The following is a 20,228-nucleotide window of genomic DNA, read 5'->3' on the forward strand; positions in this document are numbered from 1 at the left end:
CCAGGTACTGGGCCCTACCCTCTGTACTGTCCAGCACTGTGGCATTTGCACATGTTCTTCTAAAGCTTCAAGACTGCATGGGAAATCAATAATGCTTTTAATCCGTGATGAAGATGAGAGATGAAATGGAGAAATGCAGAGAGATGTCACAATTTGTCCAACGTAATAGTGCCCATGCAAATGCCTTCCCAGATAACACGTGAGAATGGCTGAATGTTTATCTTAAAAAGGATGTAAATATTCTGTCTGCCCCCAAGGGAGACCATCTTTTCTGTTCCACTGTACTGAAGCTCTTCTTTCCCTCCATCTCTATTTCAGTTTATCCACCTTTCTCCCTCTTCCCGTTCCCCTTCTATCTCTTCTACTTCTTCTCCTCCTTCTTATGCAATTGGATAATGTAAACAGTGTAAAGCCAAGGAAACCTAGCAGCTTGCAGTAGAAAATGCCATGGAATCATAACAGTCTCCTATATGCATAGTTTTGTACACCACTATGGTACAGCATTCTGATTGACAAATCTTTCACAGTGCTTCTGGAGAAGCTATATAATTTTGTGTATGATATTAATATTTATTGAAAGAGTGGAGGATATGCTTTTCATTTAAAAATTTATAAAAAACTATAAATTTATGTTAATATCAGTTAAAAGAAAGTTGCTTTGATAAGCAGTAAATTAGTATTGTGTTTGAGAATTATAATGTACTTTTAGCCTCTGAATAGTGTTGAATATAGTATTATGGTTATGCATTCATTCATTCTCCCAACCCTTCATGACATTATTATTGGGTCATTTTATGTACCATTCTCTAAATTAAAAAGCCAAACATGTTTCCAGAACGTGCATTTGATCATTGGTTACACAGCTCACTTCATTTGTTGTTACAGATTGGAACCTATAGGCTAGGGATGTTAGCAAATGTTTAACAAGTCATTAGGGAGAATAAACCTATATTTGTAGCATTTGAAGATTGTGGTGATAGAAATATTGTGGACATGGTTGATATTAAAACAGCAACAAGCCTAATATGTGTCTTAGGCATGTTATGAGTTCACAAAACAGCTTAAATGATTCCACTAGCACAAGTTGTTCTTCAAGTCTACTCCATAGAACAGAGCAGTGACTGGGTTTGTAAGAACATGCAAAATTTCAGACCCTGGATTCCCCCAATCATAAAGGAGTGGAGGGCCCCAGCATAGCCTCTCCCACTACTGACTATATTTCAGATGCTGGGAGTCTATAAATATCTGTCTTAGTCAGGGTTTCTATTCCTGCACAAACATGACCAAGAAGCAAGTTGGGGAGGAAAGGGTTCATTCAGCTTCCACTTCCGCATTGCTGTTCATCACCAAAGGAAGTCAGGACAGGAACTCAAGCAGGTCAGGAAGCGGGAGCTGATGCAGAGGCTATGAAGGGATGTGACTTACTGGCTTGCTTCCCCTGGCTTGCTCAGCTTGCTTTCTTAAAGAACCGAAGACCACCAGCCCAGGGATGGCACCACCTACAATGGGCTGGGTCCTCCCACCTTGACCACTACTTGAGAAAATGCCTTACAGCTGGGTCTCATGAAGGCATTTCCACAACTGAGGCTCCTTTTCTGTGATAACTCCAGGTTGTGTCAAGTTGACACACAAAACTAGACAGTACAATATCTTAAAGAAAAGTTACAGTCCTCTGTGATGATGTAAGAAATAAGTGGATAAAATGCACTACTTTGTACTGAAAAAAAAACTCTATCTTTTTTCATCAATATTCATAAAGGTATATTAACTGTCCTATGTTTTTAAAGCTTTAGTTCTTATTTTTATATTTTATGCCTCTGTGCCTCTGTGTGCATATGTGGTCATGCATTAGATGGCTGTAGAGGCCACAGGCACTAAAGACCTGGAGCTGGGTGTACAATGGTTCTAAGTTTTCTTAGTGTGGATGCAGGCAAACTTCTAGAGGAACATCCGGGGTTCCTACTCACTGAGCTACATCTTGCCCTCATAATTTCTAATAGTAGTTGACGAAGTTTACAGAGCTGTTATTTTCCTAGCAAAATCACCTTTGTTTCATCTAAGAAAAATAGCATTTTTTCATTTAAAACAATATTCTATTTAGATTGGAAAACAAACTTCGAAGTAAAACTTGTCAATCAAGGTCTGACCTGTGATATCCTTCCGCTTCTGCTAATCCATTTGTCACAATAACTCATATATGATTTTTAAGTGAATTTTAAATGAATTTAAGTGAATAAGTGAATTTTTTAAACTAAAAAAAATAATCCTACAGGAACAAAACACACATATGTGATTGTTTTTCCCTAATATTAAAAAACATCCATTTTAATCCAAGTTGAGAAGAAATCAATCAAATGATAAAGTATACTTGAAGTAAAAAAATTAATTTCCAAATGCAATTTTCCCATAGAGCATTAAGCAATATATAATGTAGAAAATGTTACTCAGAAAATTAAAATTTATATATCATAAATTATAGCAAGGAAACCAAACCAAACAAAAACAGTTATCTAAAATAAGAATATTTAATTATGTCCTTTAAAGCAACAGTGTGTACTTTTCATAATGTTATATAAAGTTGAATGGAAATATTATTTGAAAATTCAATTTAACTGGATATTTCATAAGTGCCTCCCAGGAGCCAATTGCAATGGTGCTACTGATAGATTATTTTACTAAAGTAATAGAGAAATAGCACCTTTCACTCATAACTTTTAGAAAGGGAGGAACAGCCACGAAGGCTATGCCATTTTCTGTCCTTTGAAGATAAGCTATAAAACTAGAGTAGTGTTAAACTGCAAAGGGAACTTGGAAGGAAACGGAGGATTAGAAATAAACCCGCCCTATGCTGGATGCCAAGAAACCAGCCCGTGGATGGAGAACAGAAGGAAAACATCTTTGTACTGAAGTAACCTTTTCCTTCTAAAATTCATTTTGGGAAATGATGAATCTATGATGCCAGTAGCTATTATTATTTACTGATTTATATTAATTGTCCAAATATTTTGTTTATTTGTTACTTCTCAGTGTAACCTCACAAGACAGCACTATATTTATTGTCTGCATGGTTGGACCAGACAGGTGATGAAATGTGCCTAAAGGGACAATTTTAGGAGCACATTTTTCTACTACTTCAGCATTCTATGAGTGCTGATCACATCCAAATGGTTCAGAACTCAAAACAATGTGCTGTGGAATTGGGGCAGGAACCCTCTTCCACCCAACCTCTCTTTTCAGGTCCACCTATACTTTATGTAGATTCTTAGAACACAAATACCTATTTCTTAACTCTTTTCTGACATCATTCATGCATTTATTTATTTATTTATTTATTTATTTATTTATTTATTTATTTATTTATTTATTCATTTATGTATTCTGCGACAGGGTCTCTCTGTTGTGCAGCACTGTCTGTCCTGGAATTCTCTATGTAGAGCAGGCTGGACTATTGAATGCCCATAGATCCGCCTGCCTCTGTTCCCCAAATGCTAGAATTAAAGATGTATGCCACCACACCTGGCCTCCACTCTTTTTAATGAGTATTATAACTTCATAATCCCTCAATTTCTTGCTAAGGTTTTCTCACTTTTTCGTCCCTGCCTTTCTACCTTTAGGTTTTTAGAATATTAATGATGTTCTTAATATTCAAGTACACTTTAATATAATATAATACCCGACCATTAGCTTAATTGTTGCCTGCCTTTTTAAACTATGAAATAATGTAATAACTTGTCCAAATTGCATGTTTTAATTTGAAATACAAGGATTAAATAGAACCTGTTGTCAAGACCAAGGAACATGTCTCTATTACATAATTTTCTAATAGAAACATGAGCTTTTGGCTTTAAGTGGAGAATGTGCAACATAATATTATTTTTATAACTGTCATAGGACATACGCTATTTTGCATTGGGTAAAAATGAGAATAAACATAGAATGAAACAAAAAAGGCCTTTCCAGTGAGTCTTCATTTGGGAAAATCACTTGAGTTCTTCCAACTTATCCAGAAATAATTTGGTATATTTTATGTGAATGTTAGCTTTAATATACCAACTCAAGGATCTTGATTATGGTTTGGAATGGTTCTGTAGTACACCACTGTCATCAAAAAGCAAAAAAATAAAGTAAAACAAAATGGACTGCAAATTTATGAACTGAAACACTATATAGTTTAAAGGTTAATGATACAAAATGTTGGCTATAATTCACCAACATTTAGAGGTGAAATAACCATTGTATTCCACTTTAAAAAACCAATAGTTGTGGGTCTGTTTTCCTGCTCTAAATAGTCCCACATGGCCTAGCTCACCACCAGAAGGACTGAGCAAATTCTACTCATGGCTGCAATTGGCATCTACATTCTCAGAACTGTTTGAAGGAGCCAATGAGCTAAGAAGGCTTCTGAAACACATTTCCATATTTATAGACAACACCCACAAGATTGAGATCACTTTCTATACTTTATGTCATAATCAACATCTAGTCACGTGTGGCCAAGTGTAGTTAGCCTACAGATGTGTTTTGTTCATAAACACAGTATTTTAAATGTGAATCAAGTTGGGCATGGTGGCCTCAGCACGCAGGAGGTAGAGGCTGGTGGATCCAGCCTGGTCTACAGAATGAGCTCCAGGATAGGCAGGACTAAACAGAGAAACCCTGTCTCGAAACAGTAACAACATCAATGTAAATATGAATCAGTATTTAAAGAAGAAAAAAATCACACTGAGTAAACAAAAGAAAAATAAACTCTGAATCATATTTTTACTTGGCAGCATCCAAGGAGAACTGAGTAGAAAGAGACTTGATTTTACTTCCCTGTACTGCAACATTTGTATCGCATTGCCTATCCCAAAGCTATTTGTCATGGAGGAAAATACACTTACAATGTGGGGCTTCTTAAAGAATAAGAGTGAGAACTTAGTCTTTCCCTACACTTTACTCACTTAATTCATTTAAGTTAACCTGCCTGGGAAAACTATGCATGTAAATGATGTCTGCTGCATGATCAGGGATTATTGGTACTAAGCGTAATATGACGCTGACTGCCATAGCTTGAGTATGCCATTAAATTCATTCATAAAATATATAACCTCCAATGCAGCAATGTTCAAGTGTAGGGGATAGGGAAGCTACAAGATAATCAGGCCATGAGGACTCCGTCCTCATCTGGGAATTGTCTGACTCTTCAGGGAGAGGGTTACTTAGCATGAGTGGGTCCCCAAGGGAGGGCGAGTAGCCCCCTTTCCTCCCATTTTCTCTAGCACATTCTCCTCCCCCCTTTCCTTCATCTATAGAATATGGCTGAAAGGAACTTCTTTGCAAGATGAGATCCTAGATCTCAGGTATCCTGCTTCAGCAGTTGATAAAAAACTAGGCCATCTGCTATCACCAATTATCCCCATCCCTTCCCATTATACAACTGTAGAAGAGAAGCAGTTCTTCATTGAATACGTTTTTTCACCTTTACCAGTAATTGAGAGATCTTCACCTGTAAATGGCAGAAGCCGGGTGAGAGCCGGTGTCATAGCTGGCTCGAACTCGCCCTCGATAGAGTTCCACAGCAATGTGGTCCTTGTCACCCTTGTACAAGAGGATGCCGCTGTCTTCATCTGTGGCAATCTAGTAGGAGGTAGCCCTGATGTTAGGATGCACAGTCAACCAAATGTGTTCATGCAAAGAAACAGGTTGATAAGTGAATGGGGAATTTTCATTATGGCTTGTCTTGTGGGTATGAAGAAAAAAAATGTTTGTTGAAATTGCTGCTTAAAGACAATTTGGTAATTGTTCTGTTGTAAATAAATCTATAAATAATTAAGAAAACCAGTAATACATATCTAAGTAAATCTGTTAGAGGTAATGTCAGAATTGTCTTTTCTAGAAAATTTTGTGTATCTGTATTTTTTCTCCTACTCTAAGCTTTATTCTTGGCATATATATATATATATATATATATATATATATATATATGCATGCAGGGAGAAATAGGAAATATCTGCTTTAATATTACTTTCTTCTTTGGGGGGCTATTAAAGGACTTACGTGAAAGTTAGATTTTAAAAGTCCTAATACCAATGTACTTTACATAATTTTTCAATGTGGCAAGCATGAGAAGGTGTATGGTATAGAGAGAGATTCTTAAAGGGTATCTGGCTCCCTCCCAGGATCCTCCCTCCGTAATTTCAGAAGCCATGCCTGTATTGTCAGTGCCAGGGTAAAAAAAAAATACAAGGAGGAAAGGCTGGAAGAAGTGGGTCAAAAATATAAATTTTAAAATATATATTTTAAATTAAAACTATATTAAAGAATTTTGCTTACCAGATAAAACAAGTATGTAACCCCAATTTGTCCAAATACTCTACATTTATTATCCCTAGTCTGGTATAACTCACGCCTCAGGGGCATGAATGACTTCCTTAGTGGTAACTGTCTATGGCTCTTTCTCAAGGCTTTGGGTGAAGAGTTGCAGATGATAGAGAGCCAAGTTAAGGGGTGGTGTCTCAGCCGTGTGCATCTCAGCTGCAGGTTTTAAAGAAAAGCCTTTCCGGTGTGCAGAGGAAGGAATGGCACGGCCATAAAAATTAAAGGCAAAACACCTTCACTCAAACTGTCAAATGAGTGGCAACTTCGGTGCCCAGTCTCCACCCCCACCCCTTTAATGAATTAACATACAAATATTGAAAGGAAAACATCTGATGCTTTTCACTAAGGAAGCTTTTCTTTATTTCCTATCTCAAGCAGCTAAATGTATCTCCCAATCAGTCCAGCTCGGGGGTGGGGGGTTGGGGGAGGGTGGAGATCTCTCACCTGAAGTGTGATGTTTGTCTGAGGTCGAACCTTGGCTGAAGGAATCTGAAGATAGGACTCTTTGTTTACAAAATTCACACTGACCAATTTCTCACACTTCTCTCCCAAGTAGCCAGGCAAACACTGGCATATTGGTTCATTCACCCTGATGATACACTGGGCTCCATTCTGACAATCAAAATTATCACAGGGGCTGGTGCGAGGGAGGACCATGGGTGGAGAAAACTCACAGAACAAGCCACTAGCAAATACAAAGAAACATTAGGTTAGACTAGATGTGCTAGAGCCCTAGAGATGTCTCACCACACACACACGTCCTCATGTTCTCACCTGTAGCCTTCAGGACAGACACATGTGTATCCGTTCACTGCATCTGTGCAATGAGCACCGTTTTTGCACTTGTTATCTTGGCAGTCATCAAAGTCGATGTCACAGTGCTCACCAATGTATCCCGGAGTGCAGTCACACCTGATTCAACAAGGAGATAACGTTTCAAACTTGACTGAGCCAAAAGATCATGAAGAGCCATGGCATTTCATCTGGACAAAATAGCAACATCTCGATATGGAAACTTATTTACAACAGTCTAGTCCTTCCAATTGATGGATGTTTGTGCAATAGGATAGGCTGCACTGGGAGGCATGGCTGTCTTACTTGAAGTCAGAGGAAAGATTAACTCCTTAATGATCGGGAGCATCCTACACCCAGATACAAATAACTCACTGTACCAAGGTTTCTTCCGCACTTCTTTACACTCTGCCTTTTCTTCTCTTTCTCTCCTTATGTTGTCTACAGCGTCCTCATTTTCTGTTCTTTTTAATTCCATTGTCTAATTGGATGATGACAGTCTTATGTGTAAACTTAAACATGCTGCAGTCATTCTACCTGTCCTTCCCGAGTGCTAGGACTGCAGTCATATGCTACCATGGCTGGCAAATTTACAAAGACCATTAAGTATATTTTAAAAGTAGTAAGAGTTTTATTTTGTCATGGACTATATAACACTAGAAAAGAATATAATGTAAGGAAATAAAATTAACTACATCAGACACTGTGAGTTTTAATTAATGATTATGGAAGAGTTCCATTGATTTGATGGACTGTGACATTAGATCCAGTACAAGATTTCTGAGATTAATTCTATGGGCACTACTTTTTTTTTTTTAGCTTCTTCACTCCGGTATCCATTCTATTGCTGATGGCAGACTGAGGAAATGGAGAGTATACTCTTTGAACATCTTTGCCATCCTTCTATGCCTTTTAAGAATGTGGATTCAGTAAACACATAGTACCATTCCACAGAGCTGTGATACAGTGATAACATTGTCCCCTTGCACAGGTATCAATATTGTAGGAGAGAAAGCTCAAGCCTTTATCCCATAACATACCCTTTTAAGTGCCTTCTGTGGGAAGTAGATCTTAGGAATCTGACTAGACCCTTGACCCCGAGCTGGTATACCACACTGTAGGATAACCAGTTGCTCAAGGTTCCCTTTAAAAAAAAACTGGGCTCTGGTGCTGAGCAGTGCAAAATCTAGTGGTTATTAAGGAAACCAGGACTTTCTGGTCCTCCAGGAAAATGTCTTACAGCACATGTAATGGTTTACAGAGCATTGTAGTATTCAATTAATCATGGTAACAGCTACTCATGATGTAAAATTTTCACAAAATTTCAGATACACAAAGCAGTAGCCTTCTCAGTGACATTAGATCCTGTTTATTCTGTCCAGCCCTGAATACTTATCATCCACTTATCCATGCTGGATATCCACACCTCTCCAACAGGAACTGAGCAAGGTGTTAATAATCATCCACTTTTACAGCACTGCCATAAACGTGTTTAGGAAACCCTTAGGTAGCAGCCATACTCAATATGACCAGGCCTATTGCCCACATCTTGTAGGCACAGCATCATCTCACATATCATACGAAAGCACAGAGTACAGTTGAGTCCTTAGAGACCAAGGGAATACCTCTACGGAATTTTTATTATGGTGAAAACTTGTTAAAAGTTTTGTTTTTAACTACTGTTCATCTCTTATTGAAGTCCTTTGCTAGCTTCATTCTATAATATTTAATAAGTACAGGAGGAAAAGAGGGTATATGGGGATTAGCAGCATCCAGTGTTTTAGGCGTTTCATGGATGAGGGATATAGTCTCATATGTGTTGTGAAGCTATGGGGACATTGGAAGTTGCACAGGTATGGCCACAGATGGGATAACACTTGTGATAGACCTCTTCATACTCTTGTCCCTCAGAGCACTCTTTTGTTGTGACTTCTTCGGTTTAAATAATAAGGCATCCATGAGTATGTTACCTTTGAGTCTAAAGAAGGGTTTGCTTCTATTTTATGTGTATGTATACACATATGTATATATACATGACAGAAAACCATGTTTTTATCTACTGAGTTTTGACTTTGCAGTTAAATAGAATTCATATTCCAGTCTGGCTTCATTGTTAAGCCTGCTTTTTTTTTTTTTTAATTAACTTGAGTATTTCTTATATACATTTCAAGTGTTATTCCCTTTCCCGGTTTCCGGGCAAACATCCCCCTAACCCCTCCCCTTCCTTATGGGTGTTCCCCTCCCAACCCTCCCCCCATTGCCGCCCTCCCCCCATAGTCTAGTTCACTGGGGGTTCAGTCTTAGCAGGACCCAGGGCTTCCCCTTCCACTGGTGCTCTTACTAGGATATTCATTGCTACCTATGGGGTCAGAGTCCAGGGTCAGTCCATGTATAGTATTTAGGTAGTGGCTTAGTCCCTGGAAGCTCTGGTTGCTTGGCATTGTTGTACTTTTGGGGTCTCGAGCCCCTTCAAGCTCTTCCAGTTCTTTCTCTGATTCCTTCAACGGCGGACCTATTCTCAGTTCAGTGGTTTGCTGCTGGCATTCGCCTCTGTTTTTGCTGTATTCTGGCTGTGTCTCTCAGGAGCGATCTACATCCGGCTCCTGTCGGTCTGCACTTCTTTGCTTCATCCATCTTGTCTAATTGGGTGGCTGTATATGTATGGGCCACATGTGGGGCAGGCTCTGAATGGGTGTTCCTTCAGTCTCTGTTTTAATCTTTGCCTCTCCCTTCCCTGCCAAGGGTATTCTTTTTCCTCATTTAAAGAAGGAGTGAAGCATTCACATTTTGATCATCCGTCTTGAGTTTCCTTTGTTCTAGGGATCTAGGGTAATTCAAGCATTTGGGCTAATAGCCACTTATCAATGAGTGCATACCATGTATGTCTTTCTGTGATTGGGTTAGCTCACTCAGGATGATATTTTCCAGTTCCAACCATTTGCCTACGAATTTCATAAACTCGTTGTTTTTGATAGCTGAGTAATATTCCATTGTGTAGATGTACCACATTTTCTGTATCCATTCCTCTGTTGAAGGGCATCTGGGTTCTTTCCATTTTCTGGCTATTATAAATAAGGCTGCGATGAACATAGTGGAGCACGTGTCTCTTTTATATGTTGAGGCATCTTTTGGGTATATGCCCAAGAGAGGTATAGCTGGATCCTCAGGCAGTTCAATGTCCAATTTTCTGAGGAACTCCAGACTGATTTCCAGAATGGTTTTACCAGTCTGCAATCCCACCAACAATGGAGGAGTGTTCCTCTTTCTCCACATCCTCGCCAGCATCTGCTGTCACCTGAGTTTTTGATCTTAGCCATTCTCACTGGTGTGAGGTGAAATCTCAGGGTTGTTTTGATTTGCATTTCCCTTATGACTAAAGATGTTGAACATTTCTTTAGGTGTTTCTCAGCCATTCGGCATTCCTCAGCTGTGAATTCTTTGTTTAGCTCTGAACCCCATTTTTTAATAGGGTTATTTGTTTCCCTGCGGTCTAACTTCTTGAGTTCTTTGTATATTTTGGATATAAGGCCTCTATCTGTTGTAGGATTGGTAAAGATCTTTTCCCAATCTGTTGGTTGCCATTTTGTCCTAACCACAGTGTCCTTTGCCTTACAGAAGCTTTGCAGTTTTATGAGATCCCATTTGTCGATTCTTGATCTTAGAGCGTAAGCCATTGGTGTTTTGTTCAGGAAATTTTTTCCAGTGCCCATGTGTTCCAGATGCTTCCCTAGTTTTTCTTCTATTAGTTTGAGTGTGTCTGGTTTGATGTGGAGGTCCTTGATCCACTTGGACTTAAGCTTTGTACAGGGTGATAAGGATGGATCGATCTGCATTCTTCTACATGTTGCCCTCCAGTTGAACCAGCACCATTTGCTGAAAATGCTATCTTTTTTCCATTGGATGGTTTTGGCTCCTTTGTCAAAAATCAAGTGACCATAGGTGTGTGGGTTCATTTCTGGGTCTTCAATTCTATTCCATTGGTCTATCTGTCTGTCTCTGTACCAATACCATGCAGTTTTTATCACTATTGCTCTGTAATACTGCTTGAGTTCAGGGATAGTGATTCCCCCTGAAGTCCTCTTATTGTTGAGGATAGCTTTAGCTATCCTGGGTTTTTTGTTATTCCAGATGAATTTGCAAATTGTTCTGTCTAACTCTTTGAAGAATTGGATTGGTATTTTGATGGGGATTGCATTGAATCTGTAGATTGCTTTTGGTAAAATGGCCATTTTTACTATATTAATCCTGCCAATCCATGAGCATGGGAGATCTTTCCATCTTCTGAGGTCTTCTTCAATTTCTTTCCTCAGTGTCTTGAAGTTCTTATTGTACAGATCTTTTACTTGCTTGGTTAAAGTCACACCGAGGTACTTTATATTATTTGGGTCTATTATGAAGGGTGTCGTTTCCCTAATTTCTTTCTCGGCTTGTTTCTCTTTTGTATAGAGGAAGGTAACTGATTTTTTTGAGTTAATTTTATACCCAGCCACTTTGCTGAAGTTGTTTATCAGCTTTAGTAGTTCTCTGGTGGAACTTTTGGGATCACTTAAATATACTATCATGTCATTTGCAAATAGTGATATTTTGACCTCTTCTTTTCCGATCTGTATCCCCTTGATCTCCTTTTGTTGTCTGATTGCTCTGGCTAGAACTTCAAGAACTATATTGAATAAGTAGGGAGAGAGTGGGCAGCCTTGTCTAGTCCCTGATTTTAGTGGGATTGCTTCAAGTTTCTCTCCATTTAGTTTAATGTTAGCAACTGGTTTGCTGTATATGGCTTTTACTATGTTTAGGTATGGGCCTTGAATTCCTATTCTTTCCAGTACTTTTATCATGAAGGGGTGTTGAATTATGTCAAATGCTTTCTCAGCATCTAATGAAATGATCATGTGGTTCTGTTCTTTCAGTTTGTTTATATAATGGATCACGTTGATGGTTTTCCGTATATTAAACCATCCCTGCATGCCTGGGATGAAGCCTACTTGATCATGGTGGATGATTGTTTTGATGTGCTCTTGAATTCGGTTTGCCAGAATTTTATTGAGTATTTTTGCGTCGATATTCATAAGGGAAATTGGTCTGAAGTTCTCTTTCTTTGTTGTGTCTTTGTGTGGTTTAGGTATAAGAGTAATTGTGGCTTCGTAGAAGGAATTCGGTAGGGCTCCATCTGTTTCAATTTTGTGGAATAGTTTGGATAATATTGGTATGAGGTCTTCTATGAAGGTTTGATAGAATTCTGCACTAAACCCGTCTGGACCTGGGCTCTTTTTGGTTAGGAGACCTTTAATGACTGCTTCTATTTCCTTAGGAGTTATGGGGTTGTTTAACTGGTTTATCTGTTCCTGATTTAACTTCGATACCTGGTATCTGTCTAGGAAATTGTCCATTTCCTGAAGATTTTCAAGTTTTGTTGAATATAGGTTTTTATAGTAAGATCTGATGATTTTTTGAATTTCCTCTGAATCTGTAGTTATGTCTCCCTTTTCATTTCTGATTTTGTTAATTTGGACGCACTCTCTGTGTCCTCTCGTTAGTCTGGCTAAGGGTTTATCTATCTTGTTGATTTTCTCAAAGAACCAACTTTTGGTTCTGTTGATTCTTTCTATGGTCCTTTTTGTTTCTACTTGGTTGATTTCAGCTCTGAGTTTGATTATTTCCTGCCTTCTACTCCTCCTGGGTGTATTTGCTTCTTTTTGTTCTAGAGCTTTTAGGTGTGCTGTCAAGCTGCTGACATATGCTCTTTCCTGTTTCTTTCTGCAGGCATTCAGCGCTATGAGTTTTCCTCTTAGCACAGCTTTCATTGTGTCCCATAAGTTTGGGTATGTTGTACCTTCATTTTCATTAAATTCTAAAAAGTTTTTAATTTCTTTCTTTATTTCTTCCTTGACCAGGTTATCATTGAGGAGAGCATTGTTCAATTTCCACGTATATGTGGGCATTCTTCCCTTATTGTTATTGAAGACCAGTTTTAGGCCGTGGTGGTCCGATAGCATGCATGGGATTATTTCTATCTTTCTGTACCTGTTGAGGCCCGTTTTTTGACCAATTATATGGTCAATTTTGGAGAAAGAACCATGAGGAGCTGAGAAGAAGGTATATCCTTTTGCTTTAGGATAGAATGTTCTATAAATATCCGTTAAGTCCATTTGGCTCATGACTTCTCTTAGTTTGTCGACATCACTGTTTAATTTCTGTTCCCATGATCTGTCCATTGATGAGAGTGGGGTGTTGAAATCTCCCACTATTATTGTGTGAGGTGCAATGTGTGTTTTGAGCTTTAGTAAGGTTTCTTTTACATATGTAGGTGCCCTTGTATTTGGGGCATAGATATTTAGGATTGAGAGTTCATCTTGGTGGATTTTTCCTTTGATGAATATGAAGTGTCCATCCTTATCTTTCTTGATGACTTTTAGTTGGAAATTGATTTTATTTGATATTAGAATGGCTACTCCAGCTTGCTTCTTCTGACCATTTGCTTGGAAAGTTGTTTTCCAGCCTTTCACTCTGAGGTAGTGTCTGTCTTTCTCTCTGAGGTGTTTCCTGTAGGCAGCAGAATGCAGGGTCCTCGTTGCGTATCCAGTTTGTTAATCTATGTCTTTTTATTGGGGAGTTGAGGCCATTGATATTGAGAGATATTAAGGAATAGTGATTATTGCTTCCCGTTATATTCATATTTGGATGTGAGGTTATGTTTGTGTGCTTTCATTCTCTTTGTTTTGTTGCCAAGACGATTAGTTTCTTGCTTCTTCTAGGGTATAGCTTGCCTCCTTATGTTGGGCTTTACCATTTATTATCCTTTGTAGTGCTGGATTTGTAGAAAGATATTGTGTAAATTTGGTTTTGAAATATCTTGGTTTCTCCATCAATGTTAATTGAGAGTTTTGCTGGATATAGTAACCTGGGCTGGCATTTGTGTTCTCTTAGGGTCTGTATGACATCAGTCCAGGATCTTCTGGCCTTCATAGTTTCTGGCGAGAAGTCTGGTGTGATTCTGATAGGTCTGCCTTTATATGTTACTTGACCTTTTTCCCTTACTGCTTTTAATATTCTTTCTTTATTTTGTGAGTTTGGTGTTTTGACAATTATGTGATGGGAGGTGTTTCTTTTCTGGTCCAATCTATTTGGAGTTCTGTAGGCTTCTTGTATGTCTATGGGTATCTCTTTTTTTAGGTTAGGGAAGTTTTCTTCTATGATTTTGTTGAAGATATTTACTGGTCCTTTGAGCTGGGAGTCTTCACTCTCTTCTGTACCTATTATCCTTAGGTTTGATCTTCTCATTGAGTCCTGGATTTCCTGTATGTTTTGGACCAGTAGCTTTTTCCGCTTTACATTATCTTTGACAGTTGAGTCAATGATTTCTATGGAATCTTCTGCTCCTGAGATTCTCTCTTCCATCTCTTGTATTCTGTTGGTGAAGCTTGTATCTACAGCTCCTTGTCTCTTCTTTTGGTTTTCTATATCCAGGGCTGTTTCCATGTGTTCTTTCTTGATTGCTTCTATTTCCATTTTTAATTCCTTCAACTTTTTGATTGTGTTTTCCTGGAATTCTTTCAGGGATTTTTGTGTCTCCTCTCTATGGGCTTCTACTTGTTTATTTATGTTTTCCTGGAATTCTTTCAGGGATTTTTGTGTCTCCTCTCTATGGGCTTCTACTTGTTTATTTATGTTTTCCTGGAATTCTTTCAGGGATTTTTGTGTCTCCTCTCTATGGGCTTCTACTTGTTTATTTATGTTTTCCTGGAATTCTTTCAGGCATTTTTGCGATTCCTCTCTGTAGGCTTCTACTTGTTCTCTAAGGGAGTTCTTCACGTCCTTCTTGAAGTCCTCCAGCATCATGATCAAAAATGATTTTGAAACTAGATCTTGCTTTTCTGGTGTGTTTGGATATTCCATGTTTGTTTTGGTGGGAGAATTGGGCTCCGATGATGCCATGTAGTCTTGGTTTCTGTTGCTTGGGTTCCTGCGCTTGCCTCTCACCATCAGATTATCTCTAGTGTTACTTTGTTCTGCTATTTCTGACAGTGGCTAGACTGTCCTATAAGCCTGTGCGTCAGGAGTGCTGTAGACCTGTTTTCCTCTCTTTCAGTCAGTTATGGGGACAGAGTGTTCTGCTTTCGGGCGTGTAGTTTTTCCTCTCTACAGGTCTTCAGCTGTTCCTGTGGGCCTGTGTCTTGAGTTCACCAGGCAGCTTTCTTGCAGCAGAAAATTTGGTCTTACCTGTGGTCCCGAGGCTAAAGTTCGCTCGTGGGGTACTGCCCACGGGCTCTCTGCAGCGGCAGCAACCAGGAAGACATGTGCCGCCCCTTCCGGGAGCTTCAGTGCACCAGGGTTCCAGATGGTCTTTGGCTTTTTCCTCTGGCGTCCAAGATGTGTGTGCAGAGAGCAGTCTCTTCTGGTTTCCCAGGCTTGTCTGCCTCTCTGAAGGTTCAGCTCTCCCTCCCACGGGATTTGGGTGCAGAGAACTGTTTATCCGGTCTGTTTCCTTCAGGTTCTGGCGGTGTCTCAGGCAGGGGTCCTGCCGCTCCTGGGCCCTCCCCCACGGGAGCCCAGAGGCCTTATACAGTTTCCTCTTGGGCCAGGGATGTGGGCAGGGCTGAGCAGTGTTGGTGGTCTCTTCTGCTCTGCAGCCTCAGGAGTGCCCACCTGACCAGGCGGTTGGGTCTCTCTCTCACAGGGTCTGGGGGCAGAGAGCTGCTGCGGGCCGGGATCCGCGGGTGTGGGACTTCCGGTAAACACAGAACGTGCCCGGTCCTAGAGGAATTCTGCTTCCGTGTGTCCCAAGCTCACCAGGCAGCTTTCTTGCAGCAGAAAAGTTGGTCTTACCTGTGGTCCCGAGGTTCAAGTTCGCTCGTGGGGTGCTGCCCACGGGCTCTCTGCAGCTTAATGAAACTAAATATTTCAACACTCACCACATGATGTTTAATATATGTACATACTGTGTAATAATAGCCACAATACAATTAATTAAATATTCATCACTCTTCTGTGATGGCTAGTATTGTCTACTTGACATCGGTCACTTGGGAGATGGGCTTCTGGGCATGCATATGAGGGATCATCTGGACTGCATGGGTTAAGATAGGAAGGTCTCCTGCTAGTGGGTGGTGCCATTCCTTGCCTGGTATCCCCGACTGTATATATGAGGAGAGGAAAGTGAATGAAAGTGTGTCTTCACCTTGCTCTCTGCTTTCTGGTAGTTGATGTAATGTTGCTTCATGCCCCTGTCACCCTAACCACCTGGTCATGCATGCACCGTGTGCCAGAGTAAATGCTTGTGCCTCCATATTGTTTTGGTCAAGTGGTATTGTCACAGTATGAAGAAAAGAAACTAGTATCCCTTGTATAGTTAACACACACACACACACACACACACACACACACACATTTACTTTTATAGTAAGAACAATTATGACCTCATCTCTTAGCAAATATATGGTGCTGTTAACAATAGGTCACAGAACACATGTCCCTATAAATTCTTAAGATTGGGGACTAATGTCCCTCCACTTCCATTACCCCTAAATCATGGCATTACCCTCTGCTCTGTTTCTATGAGCTCAACTTTTAAAATTCCAAATGCAATTAGCATCCCACATCATCTGTCTTCCTATGTTTGGATTATTTCACATGCTGTAAAACAACATTTCAATTAAGACACTTAACATCCAAGTGTCCCTCTCCAATCTACAACATGGTATAATGTCAGCTCTACAAGGTATGTTAAATATTAAGTAAAATGCTATGTGTAAAGTCCCTAACATTTATTTAGGTATCAGAATGATCAAAAAGTGGCTTCAAATTTCATAACTATGAGTCTTGAATTTCCAAGAAAGGTTTTTACATGTATTTTCTACTAATTATGTAGTATTCTATAAAAATATATTTAAATGAATAAAGATAGTTAAAACAAACACCTGATTGAATGTGGCATTGCTGATTGCCACGGGTGTTGTCTGAAGATGCAAAATAAGGTTATTTACTGGAGCGCTCATATATTAATACAAATGGGGGTACTGTTCTTCTGACAGAGCCGTGCATGTTGCATATATGGCTTAGAAAGTAAATGAGCGCATTCAGAGGCCTGCTTGCACTGAGGTTGCTTGGTTTTAACACTAAATCACAATAAAGAGAAGTACACAGCAAGCCTGAAGCTAAATGGACCCTAAGTGGCCGTACACATTCTCGAATAGATGGACGGGGCCCTGGAAGGGAGCTTCCATCAATGTTAATGTAGGCTGCGCCACTGAAGTGCTGAACATTAAAAAGAAGACGGGCTTTGAAACGCTCTGAATTATTTATCTGAGAAAAGAAATCAAAGTAAAAGATAAGAGAACCATACACTTAGCACAGTAGCTGTCTAGGAGATACTTTATGCCCTCTTTCCCCCAACTACTACTTTTTAAGTCCCTTAGAACTAGCAGCTATATCATGACCGATTACGCTGTCTTTCCCTTGGTTTAAGACAGGGAGGAACATTTAAATAAGAATTTCCCACCTCGTCTGTGACCAACAAAGCCTATTACATCTCCTCAATTCTACTGTCTCATGAGGAATGAGGGAAGAAATATAAAATGTATACATGTAATGTAAAATATGTACATATATACATATATATATATACATGTTGTTTAGGACTCTAAATGCTAACTAAGATGTATTCTTGAAAATACTGCTTATGGCATATCACACTCTAAAAATATCTCACAGCAACTCAGGAGATTTATGAAGTGTAGATGAAGCATGAAAAGTCAGAGCAGCTCTGTCAACTTACTAATACGAAAAGGAAATTGAAGTAACATTATAACTTGTCCAAACAACATTTCTCAGTAAAGCTTTTCCCCACAAGCTCCCTCTTGTTTGGTTTTTAAGAGCATTTTCTTTCTGCAGCTATGCCTCCCACAGTGTGCAATTATTCATAAGATGGGAGCGATAGCACACTCTCTGACTTAACCTGTTTTCAGCTCAACTACACACAGCTATAACACAAGCTTGTGAGTTATCGGCCGGTGAAGACAGAGGGCCTTCAAATCAGCCTACCTAGCTTGTAGCAAGGTATACTCTCGAGAGTATGCAGCTTAATTGCTAGTAATAGAAAATACTTAATTAAGAATCAGTCCTTGGTTTAAAATGAGCTCTCCTCGTTTAACATTGTTTCCATTGAGTCTTACTAATAATGTGTCTTGGAATTATGCAAAGGCCCATGTAACCTGTTTATCAGATAGAGTGTCCCAGGAAACCGTTCTTGTAATTTCTCTGCAAAGTGGTAATGGTTGCTCCACATAAGTGATGTCGTTTTGAGGTGCCACCTTTGACTTTGGGCAGATCAAAGCCATTGGGAGGTAAAGCAGTTGTTGTACAGAGTTGGGTGGAATAAAATGCAGTGCAGCACTGTGTATAAAATAAAATAATTTATAAGACTTCTAGTCTTTTGGTAGAATTGGAAATTAAATATAACTAAAGATGGACTCAGAACTACAGACTTTTTTTTTTTTTTTTTTTTTTTTTTTGGTTTCCCAGTATGGTAGTATAGTCAGGATGTGCTACAACTATATCCATGTATTCTGAAGACTTAAGTTTTAAAACAAATTGACTAGTAGTATTGTGAAAAGAAAATTCTGTAACTATTTACATCACTGTTACCACTGGAAGACAGTGGTCTCTGTTGGCACTGACCTCACTTTGCCACTCCACTCTGAATATGTGATAATCTATTTTGTAATGATCTAAATCCTTACAGGGCCTATGTTTGCTACCTATTACTTTAGCTACCCAGGAGGCTAAGTGAATAAATCACAGGTTTGAGGGTAGCCTAAGCAACTTGGTAAGAGCCTCTCAGCATGTAATTGAAAGTAAAAAGACTGAAGACACAGATGAGGGTGGGGGCCTTTGTCTAGCAAAGGCAAGGCTGAGTTGAATTCTTAGCAATAAAAAAAAAAATCAAAGTCTTCGATATACACTTCAAATTTCATTTGCTCATAAGATGTTTCCCAGACATGAGTGAATTTAACTTCTGAGTTAACTTGTATTTATAACAATTACAAGGCTCCATTTATTCCACTGAGGAAATTAAGTATGGAGAGTTACGTAGTGGTGAAGAACTACAGAAATGAAGCATAATATCATCTTATCACCCCATACTTGGGTGACTATAGATGCTGCTTATATAAACACTGGCTGATAGAGTCTTTGTTATTGTCTTATGTAACCATGGCTTCTCTCCTGAATATAACTGTGTCATCCCCTAGAATCCAATCTGAAGTTGATTCCAAGCCAACCATGGTAATAATAAGCTAGAAAGGTTGTTAATACGAATGTGGTTTCCATGAGCCACATAATTGCAAATGTTACATCTAAATTCAGTTCTACCAGTAAATTAATGGGGATCATTAGCACAGGTACCTGAACTTTCTTGACTAAAACTCCCTTGTGTTTTAAATGAAGAATTTAGGCGAGATGACGGTTAAGTTACTGCCAGCTCTAAAACTACTGAAAGCTCATTACTATTTTTCAAGGTTGAAACAAAGGTATCATCTGATTTAGTATCTAGCATATTTCAGAAATATTGTGAGTGGGAAAAGAAATTATTTTGATTTGTCTTTTAGCTCACTTGAGGGAGCTCTCTATGCAGTGTGAATGGGTAGTATTAGATCTCAAGAACAAGGTTAATAATGGTGCTTATCGATAATTACAGAAAGACAACACACACAAGCCAGGGTTGAGCAGAGTAGCCCGGTCACAGTATCACAGTGTTTTGCTCAGCCTCCATGGTCGACTGGCTGTTCTAGACCATAGAGTTTTCAGTTACATCAAAACCAGTTTCTATGTTTACCTGGTGGATGTTAGAGAATTAATTGAATTGACCTTTAAACACATGTAAGGAAGCTAATTCAAAGGCTGTTTTGTAGCATAAAGGGCTTCCTAGATATTGTGATGAACAAAAGCTTTCCTGCTTTATTTATTTATTCATTTTTACTGTGCTAATAAAGGTCCGTAGTTCACACTACTATTTGCAAAACTGTCACAAACACTAGGGTGGATGCGACCCATGCTATAATCTTTGGCAAAATTGTGAAACT

The 20,228-nt window shown here is 39.1% G+C and overlaps 1 protein-coding gene across 12 annotated transcripts in view; it reads right to left on the bottom strand.

The window, feature by feature from the left end:
• Slit2 (slit guidance ligand 2) overlaps positions 1 to 20,228 on the bottom strand; it is a 337,724-nt gene that overhangs the window by 16,392 nt on the left and 301,104 nt on the right. For all 12 annotated transcript variants that reach the window (NM_022632.2, XM_087583725.1, XM_087583727.1 and 9 more), the window contains 3 exon segments: positions 5,489 to 5,619; positions 6,805 to 7,045; positions 7,135 to 7,272. In NM_022632.2, the coding sequence (NP_072154.2) occupies positions 5,489 to 5,619; positions 6,805 to 7,045; positions 7,135 to 7,272 (510 nt within the window).

The sequence above is a fragment of the Rattus norvegicus genome, chromosome 14, assembly GCF_021556685.1.
Source record: "Rattus norvegicus strain SHRSP/BbbUtx chromosome 14, alternate assembly SHRSP_T2T, whole genome shotgun sequence".
NCBI classification, from domain to species: Eukaryota; Metazoa; Chordata; class Mammalia; order Rodentia; family Muridae; genus Rattus; species Rattus norvegicus.